Source organism: Erinaceus europaeus, unplaced genomic scaffold, assembly GCF_950295315.1.
Source record: "Erinaceus europaeus unplaced genomic scaffold, mEriEur2.1 scaffold_455, whole genome shotgun sequence".
NCBI lineage: Eukaryota > Metazoa > Chordata > Mammalia > Eulipotyphla > Erinaceidae > Erinaceus > Erinaceus europaeus.
This window is the reverse complement of record NW_026647344.1, coordinates 30,795-50,108: the sequence shown is the minus strand read 5'-3', so window position 1 is coordinate 50,108 and position 19,314 is coordinate 30,795. Positions and strand designations below refer to the sequence as shown.

Sequence of the window (19,314 nt, the reverse complement as noted above, 5' to 3'; positions counted from 1 at the left end):
ATCAGTTAAAGGTTTAGTAAAACCGGGTAGGGGTAGATAGCAAAATGGTATGCAAAGCGACTCTCATGCCTGAGGCTCCAAGGTCCCTACATCACCATAAACCAGAGCTGAGTGGTACACTGGTTTAGAAAAATAAAAATAAAATAACTGAATAGGAGTAGTGATCTGAAATATAAAGAAAACAAGAATGGCAACTATACTGGCAGTAACTGAAGATGGGTGGTGGGTTATGTATGTTTAAAGTTTTCCATAATGAAAGTAAAATAATTTCTTTTTAAAAATTTTTATTTAAAATAATTTCTAAGTCTTTAATTTTAAAGAAGGTAGTCTTATTTACTGTCTCAATTAAAACATGTAATAAACTAAGCATGTCAATTTTACATTAGAGCGAAAGGCTAATTCTAATAAGGAATTTAACTGGACTGTTAAGGTCAAGTAGGGTGTCACTGATGACAAACACCACTGTTTGGTCCTTAAATCATTCTTCACAAACAAACTTGTAAAGGTTACAACTTTGGTATTTTTAAATATGTAAACCCATAAAGGAGTTTTCTTCTTCTTAATTTGATTTCCTGCTCACCTAGAGGAATGTTATTCAGGAAAGAGCTAAAGAATTTCCACAAATATGGCTTACTTTGTAGTCAAATATATTTCTCTAAATCAAATCCAATTCTTGTAAGAAAAAAAGCCCAGAGAACAAGTGAAGTTATTTTCAGATGCAGTGCATAATAATGGCATTTCCTAAAGTCCCATTTTTATTCAGTTCTCACTAATCAAACTTTCATTAGTTCTCACTAATCAAACTTTTCATTAGTACTGTACAAACTTTCGTATGTACAGTAGGAAGAAAACATTCCCTGTGAAGTTCTTTTGCTATTAAGTGAAGAGATGCGCCTTAGTATTTTTATTTTATCCGATTATACTATTATGTGAGAAATTCCTCTCAAGTTCTGTTGCCACAATTAGCAATCAGGTAATCTCCCTCAATTAAACACTGTTGATTCAGATGGTGTGTAAATCAAATTAAAAACATAAAAATATTATCACATGCAAATTTCAGGTTGATTTTATTTGCACTAACAAAATAGCAATAAAAATGTGAAGTCTTGCAATATATAGTGGCTTTTTTCCTTGTACAAATTATATTGCCAGTATATTGACTAACAAAGAACTGAAATAAATAACAGGTGTGTCTAAGAGCTACCTACTGATTTCCTAAGGATACATTTACTAATTGATGCTGAAAACAAATCCTGAAGTATGTCAGATTCTATATGGGGGAGTGACAGCTTAAACAAAGTGGCTGGCATGATCACTCACTTGGTAGGGTGCCTCCCTCGACATACGCTGGCCAGGTTTGAGCTCCAACAGCCCACATGAGAGTACTATGCCACTGGCAAAGGCTTTGGTGTAGTAGCATCTTTCCCCACTCTCTGTCTCTATCTGAAAAAGCTGGCCAGGAGGAGTGCAATCACACACAGGAAATGCCCCAGGCAGCAAAGCAACCCAGCGATAGTGGCAGTTTCAAGTCTCCTCCTGCCCGGCACCAGGATTCTCACTGGGGCTTGGTGCCTCACTAGGTGAGACTGGGGCTTCAACACAGGTCCTTAAGCACAGTAATAAGTGTTCTACGGGGCACGTCACAACCCAGCCCCTCAAGGAGTGCACCGAGAAAATGAGAGCGTTTATATAATTTGGAGTGAAGAGCCTAAACATCAAGCTTTAATTTTTTAACACAGTGAGTCTCACTTAAAAGTAGCTTGGTTAAGGGTGGTAAACAGTAGTTAAGATTAAAATCAGAGCACAAGGCAGAGACGTGCATGGTGAGGGAGGGTCTCAGGTTTGGTCCTTGACATTACAAATAGTGTAGTCTAAATAAATATTAGAATGCACCCTGACTTCTAATCTACAGTTCATCCTTACATGAACTACTTGTGAACTCACAGAAAACACAGGCTGATGAACAATCTTTACTAACTTCTGTATATCATTGTAGAATTTTTTTTTAATATTTATTTATTCCCTTTTGTTGGCCTTGTTGTCTTATTGTTGTAGTTATTATTATTGTTGTTATTGTTGTTGGATAGGACAGAGAGAAATGGAGAGAGGAAAGGAAGACAGAGATGGGGAGAGAAAGATAGACACCTGCAGACCTGCTTCACCACCTGTGAAGCGACTCCCTTGCAGGTGGGGAGCCGGGGGGCTCAAACTGGGATCCTTACGCCGGTCCTTGCACTTTGTGCCACCTGCGCTTAACCTGCTGTGCTACTGCCCGACTCCGCATTGTAGAATTCTTATTCGTGTAACAGTCCTACTAATTTGCATCACTATTTAAAATCATTCATGTCAGCACTGCCTTCAGCTGTAATATTTCTAGCCGTCAGTAGGAGCTTGTTTAAAAGTAGAAAAACACAACACATGCTCTCTTTCTCCAGACTACCATGTGACCATCAAGCCTGTGAGTCCCCTTCTCTCTCTCTCTTTCTCTCTCTATCTCTCCCTTTCCTAACATGATTTTGTGGCCAATAAAGTTTAATTTACCTTGAAACACACACACACACACACACACACACACACACACAAACCAGAAAAACTAGTGGTAGGACCTAGAATTTTACTTCCAATCCATTCATTTATTTTAATGTACTATCAACTGGTAACTTTGCTTTTGTTGTTGTCACTGTTCCAGGTCAAATTATTTTTTGCATATATATGGGGGAGAGGGGGAGACGGAGGAAGACAGAAAAAGATGGAGGGAAAGACATCAAAGCAGTAAGAGCTCCTCCAGTGCTGTGGGAGCCAGGTCCAAACCTGAGTTGTGCACAATGCAAAGCAAGTTCACTATCCAAGTAAGCTGTACTGACGGCTCAACTAGTCATGTTTTAAAAAGTATTTTATTTACTGTAATGAAAGACATACAGAAAGATACATACACAGAGACAGCAAGACAGGAACCACAGAGCCCTGCTTAGCTCTGGCTTTTGGTGGTGCTGGGGATTGAACTTGGGATCTTGGAACTTCAGGCATGAAAGTCTTTTGCACGGCCATTATGCTGACTCCACAGGTCCAAGAGTCACTATTCTTTTTTTTTTTTTTAATAATTTGTATTTATTTACTTATTCCCTTTTGATGCCCTTGTAATTATTGATGTCATCGTTGTTGGATAGGACAGAGCGAAATGGAGAGAGGAAAGGAAGACAGAGATGGGGAGAAAAAGATAGACACCTGCAGACCTGCTTCACCGCCTGTGAAGCAACTCCCTGCAGGTGGGAAGCCAGGGGCTCGAACTGGGATCCTTATGCCGGTCCTTGTGCTTTGCGCCACCTGCGCTTAACCCGCTGCACTACCGCCCGACTCCCCCAAGAGTCACTATTTTAATAGAAGCATTGTTTACTCCAAATTTCTGGTCTTCTACAGTGCAACACACTCCATGATTTTATAAAGTGTGATCTAAATTCAAAGCAAGTCTTAATAATTATAAAAACTAATTCTAAACAGGTGCAAGAAATGTAAAGAACTAGCTGGCAGATGACTTACTATTAGGGAGGGCACAGCTTGTTTTGAGGTAAGTTCAGAGCTCAAGCTCAAGCACCACACAAAAGTACCATGGACAGCAGCAGTAGAGTTCCATGGATAGCAGAGTGATGCTAAGTGTCTTTCCCTCTCCTCCTCTTTCTCTTTTCATATATATAATTTTTTTTAATTACTGGGCCAGAGATGCCTTTCAATGACATCACACATGTGGCAAGGCCTTGCGGTTCATTTCAATGCCACAAAAAAATGAAAGAAATGTACAGAAGAATAAGAAAAAAAAAATCTTACCATTTTTGCTTCTGATTGTACTGGTTGAGGAGAGGAAGGACCTGGGATTCCTGGAACACTAGGCACCATGGTGACTGGTCGAACAAGCTATGCAAAAGACAATGCAAATTAACTGTTAGAGAATACATTCCAGGTGAGATTTATACTTGTCTATAAAATAACTGATATAATGATTTGAATGCAGCTCTCACTGATCTTACACTAGCACATCCCTTCTAAGTTGTCCATTTCTCGGAGACATTTGGCTTTTCATCTTCAGTTTCTATGATTCTTTATATCACCATGATCATTGTCACTGTCATCATCATTAGCACTGGCAGCAGCAGAAAAGCACAAGGACCAGCGTTAAGGATCCCGGTTCTAACCCCCGGCTCCCCACCTGCAAGGGAGTCGCTTCATAAGTGGTGAGGTAGGTTCATAGGTGTCTGTCTTTCTCTCCCCCTCTTTGTCTTCCCCTCCTCTCTCCATTTCTCTCTGTCCTATCCAACAATGACAACATCAATAACAACAGTAATAACTACAACAAGGGCACCAAAAGGGAATGAATAAATAAATAAATAAAATCTTAAAAAAAAAAAAAAAAAAGAAAAAAAAGAAGCACTGCAGTTTCCTCTGGTGTCCTAGCACCTCTCATGGTACTGGGTGCTTGCACCCTGCCCACAAGCTTGGCAAGGTACACACCCTCCTGGGTGAATTACCTCTCCAGCCCATGTGCGCATCGGGGGCTATTTTTCCCCTTTTCATTGCCCTTGTTGTTTAGCGTTGTTGTTGTTGCTATTATTGTTGTTATTGCTGCTGTTGTTGGATAAGACAGAGAGAAATGGAGAGAGGAAGAGAAGACAGGGGGGACAGAAAGACAGACACCTGCAGACCTGCTTCACCCCTTGTGAAGTGACCCCTCCGCCCTGCCCTGCCCTGCCCTGCCCTGCAGGTGGGGAGCCAGGGGCTCTAACCAAACTGAGATCCTTACCCCGCCCTTGCACTTGCGCCATGTGCGCTTAACCCTGTGCGCACTACCGCTCCGCCCCTTCTAGCCCCCAATTCTTTTAAGATTTCTTTATTTAGACAGTCCAGCTCATTGACATATGGAAGCGCCAGGAATTGTACCTGGGGCCTCAGGCTTGCAAGACCAGTGCTTTAATGCTGAGTTATCCCCCCAGTCCCACAATGGATTTACGTAAGGTTTATCTAAGAGCTCTCTATTAAAAATCTCGTATTTGAAGTAACTGATGTCAAATCTCTCAAAAATCTGTGACACTTTCATTTTGTTTTAAAAGAAGATAAAAATGAGTGACTGTTAGGCATAAAAACATAACTGTAATAACTTATTTTGCTTTCCAAAAATACAGATTCCTTAAAGTATCACTGAACTTGACACGACAAATATACTACAAATGACGACAACTAAGAAGAACCTGATCTCCAATACTAGCAATACCAATAATAATATCATGGAAAAGATTTTTTCCTAGTTTGGTTTTACCTTAAAAAAAAAAAAAAAAGTAAACCCATGGTCTGGGCATTGGCACAGCGGATAAAGCACTGGAGTCTTAAGCATCAGTTACTGAGTTCAAACCCCAGCAGCACATGTGCCAGAGTGATGTCTGGTTCTCTCTCTCCTATTATTTCTCATGAATAAACAAAATCTTAAAAAAAAAAAAAAAAGTAAACCCTGTGGCCTGGATGAGCTTAGTAGACAGAACATAATTCTTTTTTGCATAGTGACGCCTCCCACCTAGCACCCACACCCCCATTCCCTGGTTTGATGCAAGCGCCACTTATAATAGAGCAGAGCATTGCTCTGGTCTGCTTCTCTCATAAAAATAACTGCAGTTTTAAATAACAAAAGTAAAGCCTGAGAATAATTTATCAGGTAGGGTGTGATTCGTGCCACATGGGCAGCCTGAGTTTGAGCCCCAATACCACAGGAAGCATTATGGTGCCATGGTGTTTATCTGAATGAAAAAGCCAACTCTAGGAGAGGTGGATCTGCACGTACATGAAGCACTTATTCTGCAAAACACACATAGCTCATCTGAATAGTGCACCTGCTTTGCTATGCACAAAATGCAGGTTTGAGGATGGCCTCCAACACACTAGAAGAGGCTCTGGTGTTGTGATGTCTTTCCCTCACTCTCACTCTCTTTGCAAAGTGTAAGGACGGATGTAAGGATACCGGTTCGAGCCCCTGGCTTCCCACCTGCAGGGTAGTCGCCTCACAGGCGGTGAAGCAGGTCTGCAGGTGTCTTTCTTTTCCCGTCTTCCCCTCCTCTCTCCATTTCTCTCTGTCCTATCCAACAACAACATCAATAACAACAACAACAATAAACACAACAACGATAAAACAACAAGGGCAACAGAAGGGGGAAAGAAAATAGCCCCCAGGAACAGTGGATTCATGGTGCAGGACCGAGCCCTGGCAGTAACCCTGGAGGCAAAAACAACAACAACAACAACAACAACAACAAAAACAACAACACATTTCACAGTGTTGGCACCAAGTATCAACAATAACTCTGGAGGTAAATAAATGAGTGAATGAATAAATAAATAAATACTTGACAACTGAGTGATAAGCTTATACCACTTTATATTTTTGTTTTGATTGCCTTCTTCATAGTTGTATTTCCCAGCATAGTCATATAATTAATTTCAAGAGCAAAATGGCCTGTCAGAAATATTATCAGAAAAGAGGAAACAGTCACCTTCCTATCTGATTCCTTATAAAGTCTTTCAAACAATGCATTCTGAACAAAGGGTCTATTTGAAAATGTATCACCTTAAAAATAAATCACTAATGCTAATTTTGAATACCCGGAAAAATTTCCTGGGATAATAATCTCACCGTAAGCAATTGTTCCTATCAGTTGGGGTGATCATTAATTTAATGGTTGGGGTGATCATTAAACTTAAGTTTACAGGACTGGCATGTCTAAGGCTCCAAGGATCTGAGCACCACTCACTATATGTCAGAGCTGGGTGGTGCTCTAGGTATCTTTTTTTCAAGATTAATTTATCTTTCTAAAAACTTTTTTTTTAATGCTGTGAAATAGTTATTATAATAGTGATAAATATCTAGTGGGTAAATGATTTTCAGAAAGAAAGCAACAGATTCAAAGTGTTTTCTGAAATTATTTAGGTGAATATGAAAACAGTTTAATATTCTGGAAATGTGTGCTAGTGTCTTATAAAGTGAGCCTAGAAGGGGATATAGTAGATAGAGTACAGAATTCCCAAGAATGAGGTCTTGAGTTCGAAACCCAACACTGAATGTGTAAGAGTGATGCTCTGGTTCCCCTTCTCTCACAAATAAATAAGTCTTGTTTTTTTTTTTGTTGTTGTTGTTTTTTACAGTGGTCCTAATGAAGAAAAGTTTAATGTTGAAGAAACATTTGAAGTTTGAATGAAATTTTTATGAACTGTGAAAGCAGGGAAAAAAAAGCATTATTTCCAATTTATATCAATATTATTTCAAAGAAAGTGCTCTTAAATGTCCATTAAATTACTAACTTATAAATACTAACTACTGTTTGTGTCTTTTAAAATCTATACATTTAATATGCGTCTCAGAAAACTTTCTTTTTGGATCTCATTCGGAAACTGGAGGACAAGTTAATGTTTTAGATAATTCAATTTTTATTTTATTAGTTTTTTTTTATTATTGCCACCAGAGTTATCTCTGGTGCTCTGTGCTGGTGCTGTGAATCCACTACACCAGGTCCCCCCCCCCCCCCCATTTTATTTGGTAGGATAGCAAGAAACCGAGAGTGGAGGAGACAGAGAAAGACAGACATCTCCAGACTTGTTTCACTGCTCCAGAATCTTCCACCATGCAGGTGGAGCCTGGGGGCTGGAACCCAGGTCTTTGATCATATGTACTCAACTGGTATACCACTGGCTAGCCACCAATCATTTTAACAGGCTTGACCCACCAAAAGAAGTGGATAAAGCATTAGACTCTCAAGCATGAGGTGCTGAGTTTGATTCCCAACAACACATGTACCAGAATGATGTCTGGTTCTTTCTCTCTTTCTCTCTCTCTCTCTTCCTATCTTTCTCATATATAAACAAAACCTTAAAAAAATTTCTGTAAACACAACTTGATCGTAAGTTTGTAGTACTTTGTTTTTGCCTCCATGGTTATCGCTGGGCTCGGTGCCTGCACTATGAATCCACTGCTCCTGGAGGCCATTTTTCCCATTTTATTGCCCTTGTTGTTGCGCTTGTTATAGTTGCTATTGCTGTCATAACTGTTGTTGGATAGAACAGAGAGAAATCAAGAGAGAAGGGAAGACAGAGAGGAAGAGAGAAAGATAGACACCTGCAGACCTACTTCACTACTTGCGAAGCAACCCCCTGCAGGTGGGAAGCTGGGGGCTTGAACCAGGATCCTTACGCCAGCCCTTGCACTTTGTGCCATGTGCACTTAACCCGCTGTGCTACCGCCCAGCTCCCTAAATTTTGTAGTATTTTTATAATTTATAAAATATGAAAAATCATAAAATATAAAAATTTTTAGTTATAATATGATGGTGCTACCTGTCAAATGTGGCTTAAAAATATAAACATCTGTGTTTAAGTTAAATACTGTTTAAAGCAGTATGAGGCTTCTAAGTATTCTAGCATACGTGTCTTAAAAATAAGAAATCAGGGAGTCGGGCAGTAGCACAGTGGGTTAAACACAGATGGCAGGCGCAAGGGCCTTATTCAAGGATCCTGGTTTGAGCCCCCGGCTCCCCACCTGCAGGGGAGTTGCTTCACCAAGTGGTGAAGCAGGTCTGCAGGTGTCTCTTTCTCTCCCCCTCTTCTATTGTTGTATGCTTTACATTGGTTTGTTCTAGCTCTCCCCCTGCCAAGAAAATTGGTTCAGTCCTGCTAGTTTTCAGGGGCCCGCTTGTCCCCGCCCCAAGGTACCCTGACAGAGTTCCAGAGTTTCAGGGTTCGAGAGCGCTTGGCGCCACTGTGGGGGAAAGAGGCAACAGAGTTCTTGGCACCGCCATGTGAGAAGGAGGCAGGAGAGTTTTGTTTGGTGATTAGTTTGGGTTAGTTTATGAATCGTTGTTCCTGAATAAATAAATACAGCTTCCCTGCCCAGCCGTGTGTCCTCGAGTCTCTATTACCCGCCTGTGAAGCTAGCCCGGCCAGCTAGAGCCTCGGAATTTTAACAACATTCTATTTCTCTGTCCTATCCAAAAACATCATCAACAACAATAACTACAACAATAAAACAACAAGGGCAACAAAAGGGAATAAATATTAACAAAATAAAAATAATAAAAATATAAAAAAATAAGAAATCAGTTAATATTTGAACTCTACAAACACAGTCAAACTGAAATGAGTTAAATAAAGAATACAGTTCTGGGGCCAGTGGAGCACACGTTACCATACCCAAGGACCCGGGTTCAAGTCCCTGGTCCCCAACAGCAGGGGCAAAGCTTTACAAGTGGGGAAGCAGTGCTGCAGGTCTCTCTCTCTCTCTCTCTCTCCTTCTCTATTACCCCCTCTTCTCAATTTCTGTCTCTATCCAATAAATAAAATATTAAAAAGAAATAAAGAATATAGGTTTTTACTGGGGAGACAGCATAATGGCCATGTCAAAAAACTTTTATGCTTGAGGCTCTTAGATGCTCTGGTTTCTTTCTTTCTCATTTCCTTCCTTCCTCCCTTTTTAAATTTTTAATTATATTTATTTATTGGATAGAGACAAAAATCAAGAGGGAAGAGGAGACAGAGAAATAGAGAGACAGTGACACCTGTATCCCTGCTTCACTACTCAAAGTTTTCCCCCTGCAGGTGGGGACCAGGGGCTCAAACTTGGGTCCTTGTGCACTGTAACATGGGCATTCAACCAGGTGTGCCACTACCTGGCCCCTGCTCTGGTTTATTTTTCTATATCGTTCTCTATGTAGCCCTCTTTCATGACAAATAAAAAATGAAATGAAATGAAATAAAATAAAACATAATAGTCCTTAATGTTAAAAATGGAAGTAAAACAAGATATTTTGAAGATGAAAAAATGACTTCCAGTGGTGCAAGAGAAAGCACTGGATTCTCAGGCATGAGCTCCTGAGCTTGATTCCCACCAGCACATGTACCAGAGTCATGTCTGGTTCTTTCTCTCTCTCATCTTTCCCTGCTCTCACTAATAAATAAACAAAATATTTTTAAAAATATCTTCTATTCAATATAGGTTTGTCATCAATATCAATAGGTAAACACTACCCATTACTAATAAGCATTTTGGTCATTTCAGTTTCATAAACCAAACAAGCAGTCTTAAGTATATTTCCTGATTGCAAAGATCAGTTTTGCTGTGAAGATTTAAATAATTAAATTTCATACTTACTGGAACTGCAGCTGGAACATGCACATTAGAACTTGTAATTGATGCAGGAATAGCAACAGGCATAGTTTGTCCATTAGGAAGATGTAACAGAAGAGGAAATGGACCTGGTACAGGGCTAAGAAAACCAACATATGAAAATCAATATTAACATCCTGAAAAAGTAGAAATGTTAATAGATTAACTTAGGACATTCAAAATGTTAAATGAAAAAGAAATTCTTAGAGATGTCACCTGAAAATTATAAGAACTGAAAGAAATGCCATACGGGAATGAGGGATTTCATGTGTTTTGTGTGAAATGGCACGAAAATTAGGAGACCACCTTAAAAACACATTCTGCATTCAAGAGGTGACACAGTGGATAAGAAGCACTAGACTCTTAAGCATGAGGTTCTGCGTTCAACCCCCGGCAGCACATGTATCAGAGTCATGTCTGGTTCTTTCTCTATCCTTTCTCTATCTTTCTCATTAATAAATAAATAAAATCTAAAAAGAATAATGATTAAATTCACGTTCTATATTATTTTGCTTTGAAAATTAAGTTTGAGATATATTTTCTAACCTACTAGATATCTATACTAAGAAAATTACTTTTCTCCAAAAATCAAACCACCCAGAAAACACACACACACAGATTTATTTGAATAATGAAATGCCTTAGGAAATATCACTACAAGAAAAGCTTAAGAATTGTAGTGTCTGAAATGACTGACCCAAATCACTTACACAATTGGCCTGTTAGAGGACGGAGCCTGGGTGATTACAGTACTTGAGGTTGGTGATGGCACTGCCTGCTGAATAATTACACTTGAGTCGGAACTTGTAAGCAGGACATTCGGAACCTGTAATGATGCTGGACGAACAATAGCTGATGTGGGCTGTGCAGATTGTGCCAACGGTGCTTCCTATTTAATAACAACAGAAAAGGTACGGTTATAAATATAAGTCAAGGGCCAGCCAAGGAGCTCATCTGGAAGGTGCACCTGCTTTGCCACGTGTAACCCAGGCTGGAGCCCAACCCCCACTGCAGTGGGGGAAGCACTGGTGCTGTGGTTTATACACATGTTCTCTCCCTCTCTCTGAAAAAGCCCAGATCAGAGAAGCCTAGTGACAACACATGTAAGTCTATTCACACCTCTAAAAAGCATCCGCAGGAATAACATTTAATAAATCATGCAAAGTAAATTAAAATAAAATTTTAGAAAGGGCTAAAGATTCAAATATGTAAAGTTCATCTTTTCATTTTAAGCATCTGAGTGTTATTTTTTAAAAAAAGATTATTTGCTTTAATAATAATCCATAAATAAGTTAGACAAGGCAACTTGGCTATGAATCCATGCAAATTTTAGTAAAGAGGCCAGGCAGTGGTGCAGCTGGTTAAGTGCACACATTACAGTGCACAAGGACCCAGGTTCAAGCCCCTGAGCCGCACCTGCAGGGGAAAAGCTTCATGAGTGATAAAGCAGGGCTGCACATGTCTCTCATTTCTCTCCCTCTCTATCTCCCCTCCCATCAATTTTTCTGTCTCTATCCATTAATAAATACTTTAAGAAAGAAAATTTTAGTAAAAAATAAAAATACAACTCATCTTCATGAAATTACAGAACTTATAATCGATTGTCTCATCTTTTGTTATATATAAACACACATACATGGGGGGAGTACAGGTCCAGGGATGCTCTGCATTAGTTGTTAAAAATCCAGTAATAGGGAGCTGGGCTACGGCGCAGTGGGTTAAGCACATGTATAGCAAAGCGCAAGGACCAATGTAAGGATCCCAGTTTAAGCTCCAGGCTCCCCGCCTGTTAGGTAGTCCCTTCACAGGCGGTGAAGCAGGTCTGCAGGTGTGTATCTTTCTCTCTCCCTCCCTGTCTTCCCCTCCTCTCTACATTTCTCTCTGTCCTGTACAACAACAATAATAACTACAACAACAATGAAAAACAAGGGCAACAAAAGGGAAAATAAATATTAAAAAAAGAAATAAAAAAATCCAGTAATAAAGGGCAGGTCAAATAGTTCACTTGGATAGGTGCCTACTTTGCTACGCATACAAGCCAGCTGAGAACCCAGCCCCCACAGCAGTCGGGACAGCTTGTGTCTTTCCCTCTCTTGATCTTTCTGAAAAAGTCAGCCTGGAGCACTGAAGTCTTGGTATTAAAAAACAAATCTGCATTAGAAATGATTTAAACAATTGTAAAGCAGGGCACCAGGCAGTGGCACACTGGATTAAGTGCACATTCTACAAAGTGCAAGGATCCCAGGTCAAGCTCCCGGTTCCCCACCTGTAGGGGGGTTACTTCAAAAGTGGTGAAGAAGCAGGTCTGCAGGTATCTCTCTCTCTCCCCTTTTCTGTCTTCCCCTCCTCTCTCAATTTCTCTGCCCTATCCAAAAATTTGAAAAAATGGCCACAGAAGCAGTGGATTCACAGTGCAGGCACAGAGACACAGTAATAACCCTGGAGGTAAAATGATAATAAGTAAATACAAATTAAAATTAAAGTTAAGGGGCTGGGAGGCAGCTCACCCGGTAAAGTGTACATGTGCCATCTGTGAGGACCTGGTTAGGACCTGGTTAGAGGCCCTGGCTGTCCTGTGGGAGTGACTGGAGCAGAGAAGGTTCCCAGGCAGTGGAACACTGCTGTAGTGCCTCTTCTCTCTGCCTCTCCCTACAAAAAGGGGGCTGGCTTGAGTGCACGATACAGTGTGCAAAGACCTGAGTTCAAGCCCCGGGCCCTCACCTGCAGGCTAGAAGCTTCATGAACAGGGAATCTTACTGCAGGCGGTTCTTTCTCTCACCCTCCCTACCCCAATTCTGTCCTTATCCAATTAAAAAAAAAAAATTATATATATATATGTGTGTGTGTGTGTGTGTTTGCTAATTTCAGGTAACTACCCCTTCATTTCCAATAGTATCTTAGAGTCAAAAAGCCAAGAAATATTAGCATTTATATAAAGTAAATAATTTTTGAAAATTCCACACTAAAAGAAAAATAGAATCTGAGAGTTAATTTAGGACCTTAGAAATGTTCTTTCTGGACAGGGTCAGATAGCATAATGGCTATGCAAAGAGACTCTCAAGCCTGAGGTTTCAAATTCCAAGGTTCAATCTCCCACACTGCCATAAGCCAGAGCTGAAGTGCTCTGGTTAAAATAAATTAAAAAATTTTTTTTTTAAAAGTTCTTTCCCATGAAGACTAGGGTACATGTAGTTCAGTGATGGAATATATGCTTTGCATAAGCCCCAGGTTCAGTCTCAAGCAAGGAAATAAATGTTTTCTAAGCTCTAAATCTGGAAGAAAAACTAAGATATAAAGAAGTTTAAGCAATACTCCTTAGAACTGATTCATATACTCATTTTGTACAAATAAGGTCTATTATGCTCTTTGAATTTGTGGTCATGTGGCTTATATCAAAACATTAGAGCTGTAGTGTAAGAAATATAAACCAGAACTACTACTGAAACTTCACTTTATTCAACAAGTTTGAAAATCTGTAACATGTCATCAAGAACTAGTTGGGAGATTTAACAGGCACAGGAAAAGGGGAGAGGATGAGGAAGAGGAGGAGGAGGATTTCATGTAGTAATGTGTTGTGAGTAATTATTCCAAAATATTTAGGCTCTTCACTGGGAGCAAAAGGCTAACCAGTAGAGCACACACTCAGTTACGTGAGAGGACCAAAGCCAGCACTGCACTAGAGCACAATGAAGACGGCAAGTTTGATGAGAGGTAAGGCTGGGATATGGCACCCTTCTTCCTGGCTCTCCCTCTCTGGCTTTCACCCTCTTATTTGAAGAAAACAACAACAAAAATAGTCTACCAGGAGCAGTGGAATCATGTAGGTATAAAGCTCCCTGGCAGCAAGAGGAGAAAAAAAAAAAAGAGAGAGAGAGACAGAACAAAAAACAACCAACAAACAACCCCCCTGCATTAGACTCAGGCTCCAAGTTAAATTAAACAAGGCTCCAGTCTCTCTCTCTCTCTCTTTCCATACACACACAGTCTTTAGTTCACTGATCGATACCGCCAATAGACAGAGTTAAGCAGTGACTTAAAAAACAAGAAAACACATTCTAGAGAGAAGGAAGCATACCAGAAAAATGTCTTTGAGGCAGGAAAAGACTTGAACTATTTGATGCCCACAACAGAGTGGCATAAATGAAGACCGGCAACTTGAAATGGGTGGGGTGGGGTGGGGTGTGTTCTTTTAAGTGTAATTACAATCTACTAAAGGGTTTTAGGCAGGAAAAATGATGTAACGTATTTTAATGGCAGTATAATCAGCATATCTGCTTCAGGTGTATTGCATGATTTAATACTTGTATACACTGCAAAATGATCACCACAATACATCTAGTTACATCTGTCCCACTAAGCAAATTTTCTGATGAGAACTTTTAAGATCTACTTTATAAACAAAGTGACATAATGTGTCAAAAATAATGTAATGAAAACAGATTGAAGATGGAAGTAAAAGATCAATGGGGGGGGGGGTCAGGCAGTAGCACTGCAGGTTAGGCATACGTGGCGCAAAGCACAAGGACTGGCACTAAGGATCCCAGTTGGAGCCCCCGGCTCCCCACCTCTAGGGGGGTCACTTCATAAGTGGTGAAGCAGGTCTGCAGGTGTCTGTCTTCCTCTCCCCCTCCCTGTCTTCCCATTCTCTTTCCATTTCTCTCTGTCCTACCCAACAACATCAATGGCAATAATAACAATAATGACAAAAACAAGGGCCACAAAAAATGGGGAAAAATAGCCTCCAGGAGCAGTGGATTCGTAGTGCAAGCACTGAGCCCCAGCAATAACCCTGGAGGCAAAAAAGTAAATTAATAAAAAATAAAAAATAAATAAAAATTTATTCTTGGTTACAATGTGAAGGATAGTAAGGAATCAAGGATTTTTGGTTTGAGCAACTAAATAGAGAACATTTAATGTGACAGAAACAACTAAAAAGAGGTAATAAATTTGAGATGACTGAGTAGATGGGTCATATACATATTAAAGTATGAAACTATAATTCAGAAATCTGTAAACCAAAAAAATGATCTAACAACAAACCAACCAACCAAGGCCTTAGAGGTGGCTCAGCGGGTAAGAGCAAACGCTTCCATGTGCGAGGCCCTGGGTTTGATCCCTGACACGTGAGAGTAGCAGGGACGGTACTCAAGACCAAAGTGGGAGGCATTCCATGGACGGTGAGATAGCAGTACTTTGCTGCCTCTCTCCCTCGTTCACTCTGTCTCTAAATAAATAAATAAATAAATAAATAAATAAATAAATACAAATCAACATAGACATAATAAAAAATAAAAAGTAGGCAAGAGAATGACCTCAGCCAGTACAGAGAATGCACAAGGCTCCTGAATTCTCTCTCCCCACTATAAAATAAAACAAGCAAAGAAGCAAAAAGCTGTCTATCCAACAAAGAAAAGAAAAGGTCAGGGTGGACTTGGGAAAAAAGTATATGGTTAAAGTTCAAAGTCACTATATATAAACAGGTCTTTATTTTTTTAATTATGGATCTGGATGAAATCACCTACAAAGAAAATCAATAAAGAAGCTGAGGAGAAGGCAGAATGATTACACAAAAAGAATTTTATCCCTGAGGCTCTGAGGTATCAGGTTCAATTCCAAGCATCACCATGAGCCAGAGCTAAATGGTGCAGCCAGGGTAGATGCACTGCTCAGAAAGACTCTTAAAAGCCTAAATAACCTCTGTTCAAACATTTTTAGTTGTAGTTAATCCTTAAGCTGTCGTTACATAAAAACAGCTAAAGATATGCTAGCAAACCCAGAAAAATTTATGCTTTTATCTAAAATTGACTGCTGGTCTCCCTGTAAATTTTCTGTGTATAACAAGAAGTTAATTATCTATAAAAGTTGAGGTCTTTATTATTATCCCTGAGGTTTCTATGAATTCTTACAGGCTTCTATAACCACACACTGAATTATATACAATGTATTACATTAATATTTTATGTTTATAATTAAATATTCAACTTACGGTACTGATTTTTCCCCATTAAATTATGCTTGTATCACAGACTCAAATTTCTTTTTTTTTTTAATTAATTAATTTATTTAAAAAAGGAGACATTAACAAAGCCGTCGGATAGGAGGGGTAAAACTCTACACAATTCCCACCACCAGATCTCCATATCCCATTCCCTCCCCTGATAGCTTTCCCATTCTTTATCCCTCTGGGAGGATGGACCCAAGTAGACTCAAATTTCTAACCTTGTCATCACTGGTAGTAGATTCCGGGTGAGGTAAAGGACTATCTTGGTGAGTCGTTTCTACAACAGAGGGTTCCTCAATTTTACTTCTTATGATGGGTGTTGCAAGAGGGGATAAATCTAGAGGCATCTAAAAAGCAAGCATTAAAGAAAATATTATTAAAACACAGAAGTCTAAACTATGATTCTGTCCAAAGTATTTTTAATTTCATAGTTAACGACGTACTTTTTTAATGTCATCTTCTGAGGCTTTCTTGAATTCATTCTCAAACGGACTTGCTAGCTCATTAAACAAACCAACTTCTTCACAGTTTTTCAAGAATCTTGTTGGAGTTGGGGTCTGATCTGAAACAAATATCAAAAAGCAATCACAGAAATTTAATAGCCCTGCTGAGACAGCTGCTAATTCTTTCTTTGGAAAGACCTTCTCCTCTAAAGCAAATAAAATTTAGTTAAATTTCTATTGTAGTTCAACTCAGACTTATGAACAATTAAAGTATGAAAATAGCCCTTCTTGTTCCTTAGTTTATTCCTTCTAAGTAGACTGACAAAAGCATCTTCTACTCAAAGATCAACTATTGATAAGATTACTATCTGGGTATTAAGAAGTTTTCAAAATTTACATTAACCACAATTGTTTAAAATACATGAAATTTGGGAAAAACTAAGAGTATGCATATTTATGCTAAGTAGGCCCACTGATATTTTTTAATAGATTATGAAGACAAGCTTGGGGAAAAATAGAATCAAAATAGTAAAAGGAACAAAAGGTTAAAAGAGCCCTTAAGACAACAAAAGCCTCCTTCAGACTATCTGGTGAAGCTGATTTTTTTACCTCAATGTATTTTTCTCAATCTTGGTATGAGGGGTTATGTAAAAACTACATATTTAGGGTGGGGGTAAGTAGCATAATGGTTATATAAAAAGACGAATGCCTGAGGCTCCAAAGTCCCAGGTTCAATCCCCCCCACACCACCACCCTAAACCAGAGCTGAGTAGCAGTCTGGTAAATAAAATAAATTCTTTAAAAAAGAACTACATATTTGTAGAATGTTTCTAGTTTAATTTCTAGGAAGCAGAGAAAGTAAATTAACTTTCTTACAACTTGATATATTTAAACTATTTGAAAATGTATGTATGTTCAATACTTAACATTGCTTATGAACAAAAGCTATGGCTCAAGTTCAAGCAAACAGCAAATATATGTATTTTTCCCATTAAGTCTTACTAGTTTCAAAATTATTTATTCATATTTATCATTAAAGAGGGCAGCACATTCAAATCCTATTCACATTTCATATATTTTAGTGCAACAATATTACCAGTTATATCATGGATCTAGACTAGGCTACATGAAAGTGCTGTGTAAGGATGGCTCTCAGCTGAACATAAACTATTCAAAATCTTTTGTGTAATGAAAATTCATGCACTTGTTAACCACTGCATTCTCAAAATGGGCATTACATACCATTTTGTCTTTGCCCCCCACATATACCTACGGTACTAAATGCCTACTACTATGTGCATCTACTTAACCTGACAATGGCCTATTTGCCAAACATATCAGGACATGCTGTCAGCATCTGCTCCTGAAGGAAGTCTGGTGTTACCATTTTACCTAACAGTATGCACTGGACACAATCCCTTTACCTCCAAAATATTTCTAAGATAGGGCCCAGTATATATATCAGTTTGAGTCCATCATGACTGAATCATTAATTCACGATTCTTAACTCGTATGCTCACACCCAAAGGGTCTATCCTAATGTACGCCAAAAGGAAAGGAAATATATTTAAAAATTACATGCAAACACATAAATCCTTTATCAGTGGCTGCAGAAATAATGAGGCATGAGTAATCAACACAGGCATAATTGTTTAAACATGCAGATGGTTTTATGGCTATTAATCACCAAATATATACCACACACATCATGCATTGTATTTACACAATAAAGCTGTACCATTCACCTCTAGTTGTTAGTAAAAAAGAAATAATGGTCAGGTGCTATGTTTGCATATGTCTTATTTTTCTTTTTAATTTTTTTATTACCTTTATTTATTGGATAAAGACAGCCAGAAATCAAGAGGGAAGGGGGTAATGGAGAGGGGCAGAGACAGAGAAGACACCTGAAGCCCTGCTTCACCACTCTCAAAGCTTTCCCTCTGCAGGCAGGGACTGGGGGCTCGAACCTGGGTCGTTGGACATTGTAACATGTTCGCTCAATCAGGTGCACCACCACCTGGCTCCTGAGTGTGTCTTTTTTTTTTTTTCTGTACTAAACACAAACAAATAGGAAAGTGGTTTTTTAGAAAGCAATCTTAACACATTTTTTAATTAAAAAGTCAGAAAGAAGGATTGCCATAAGACATTTAGTTTTAGAGAAGCAAAGGCCTTCAGACCTCGAAGAGTGAACATTCCAGGTTTTATTTGACTTGGCTGGGATTTCTGGTTTTAATTTCAGATAGAGAGGCAGAGACTCTACACCACAGCTCTATGATCCAAGCCACAGCGTTTACATGTGGTGCCAGGTTTAACCAGGTAGTGGTACACAGCAAGGCACAGGTCCCACTGAGTGAGCTGTCCTTAGAGAAATAAATTAAAGAAAAAAAAATTTTTTAATACACACACAGACCGCCCCACACCGAGGCAGTGATGCACCTAGTAGAGTGTGCACATGCCCATGGCCCAAGGACCTAGATTCCAGCCTCAGTCCCCACCTGCAGGAGAAAAGCTTCACTAGTGGCGTAGCACTGCTGCCAGTCTTTGCCCTCAACCTCCTCTCCCTCTCAATTTGTCTCCAGTACGGGAACAGCTATCTGCTATTTGCTCCATTATCTGTCCAGAGCACTTGTACAACAATTTGATGTCTATGTGGGATAATAATTTAAAAGTCGCAGCATTTGGTA

General features: G+C 39.3%; 1 protein-coding gene across 1 annotated transcript in view; it reads right to left on the bottom strand.

The window, feature by feature from the left end:
• The window catches only part of ATF2 (activating transcription factor 2), a 75,750-nt gene that overhangs the window by 37,925 nt on the left and 18,511 nt on the right, over positions 1 to 19,314 (bottom strand). Inside the window, exons 5-9 of the mRNA XM_060183937.1 lie at positions 16,631 to 16,749; positions 16,406 to 16,534; positions 10,897 to 11,075; positions 10,172 to 10,286; positions 3,823 to 3,909 (exon numbers count right to left, since the gene is read on the bottom strand). Coding sequence (XP_060039920.1) covers positions 3,823 to 3,909; positions 10,172 to 10,286; positions 10,897 to 11,075; positions 16,406 to 16,534; positions 16,631 to 16,749 — 629 coding nt within the window. The remainder of the gene's footprint in view (positions 1 to 3,822; positions 3,910 to 10,171; positions 10,287 to 10,896; positions 11,076 to 16,405; positions 16,535 to 16,630; positions 16,750 to 19,314) is intronic.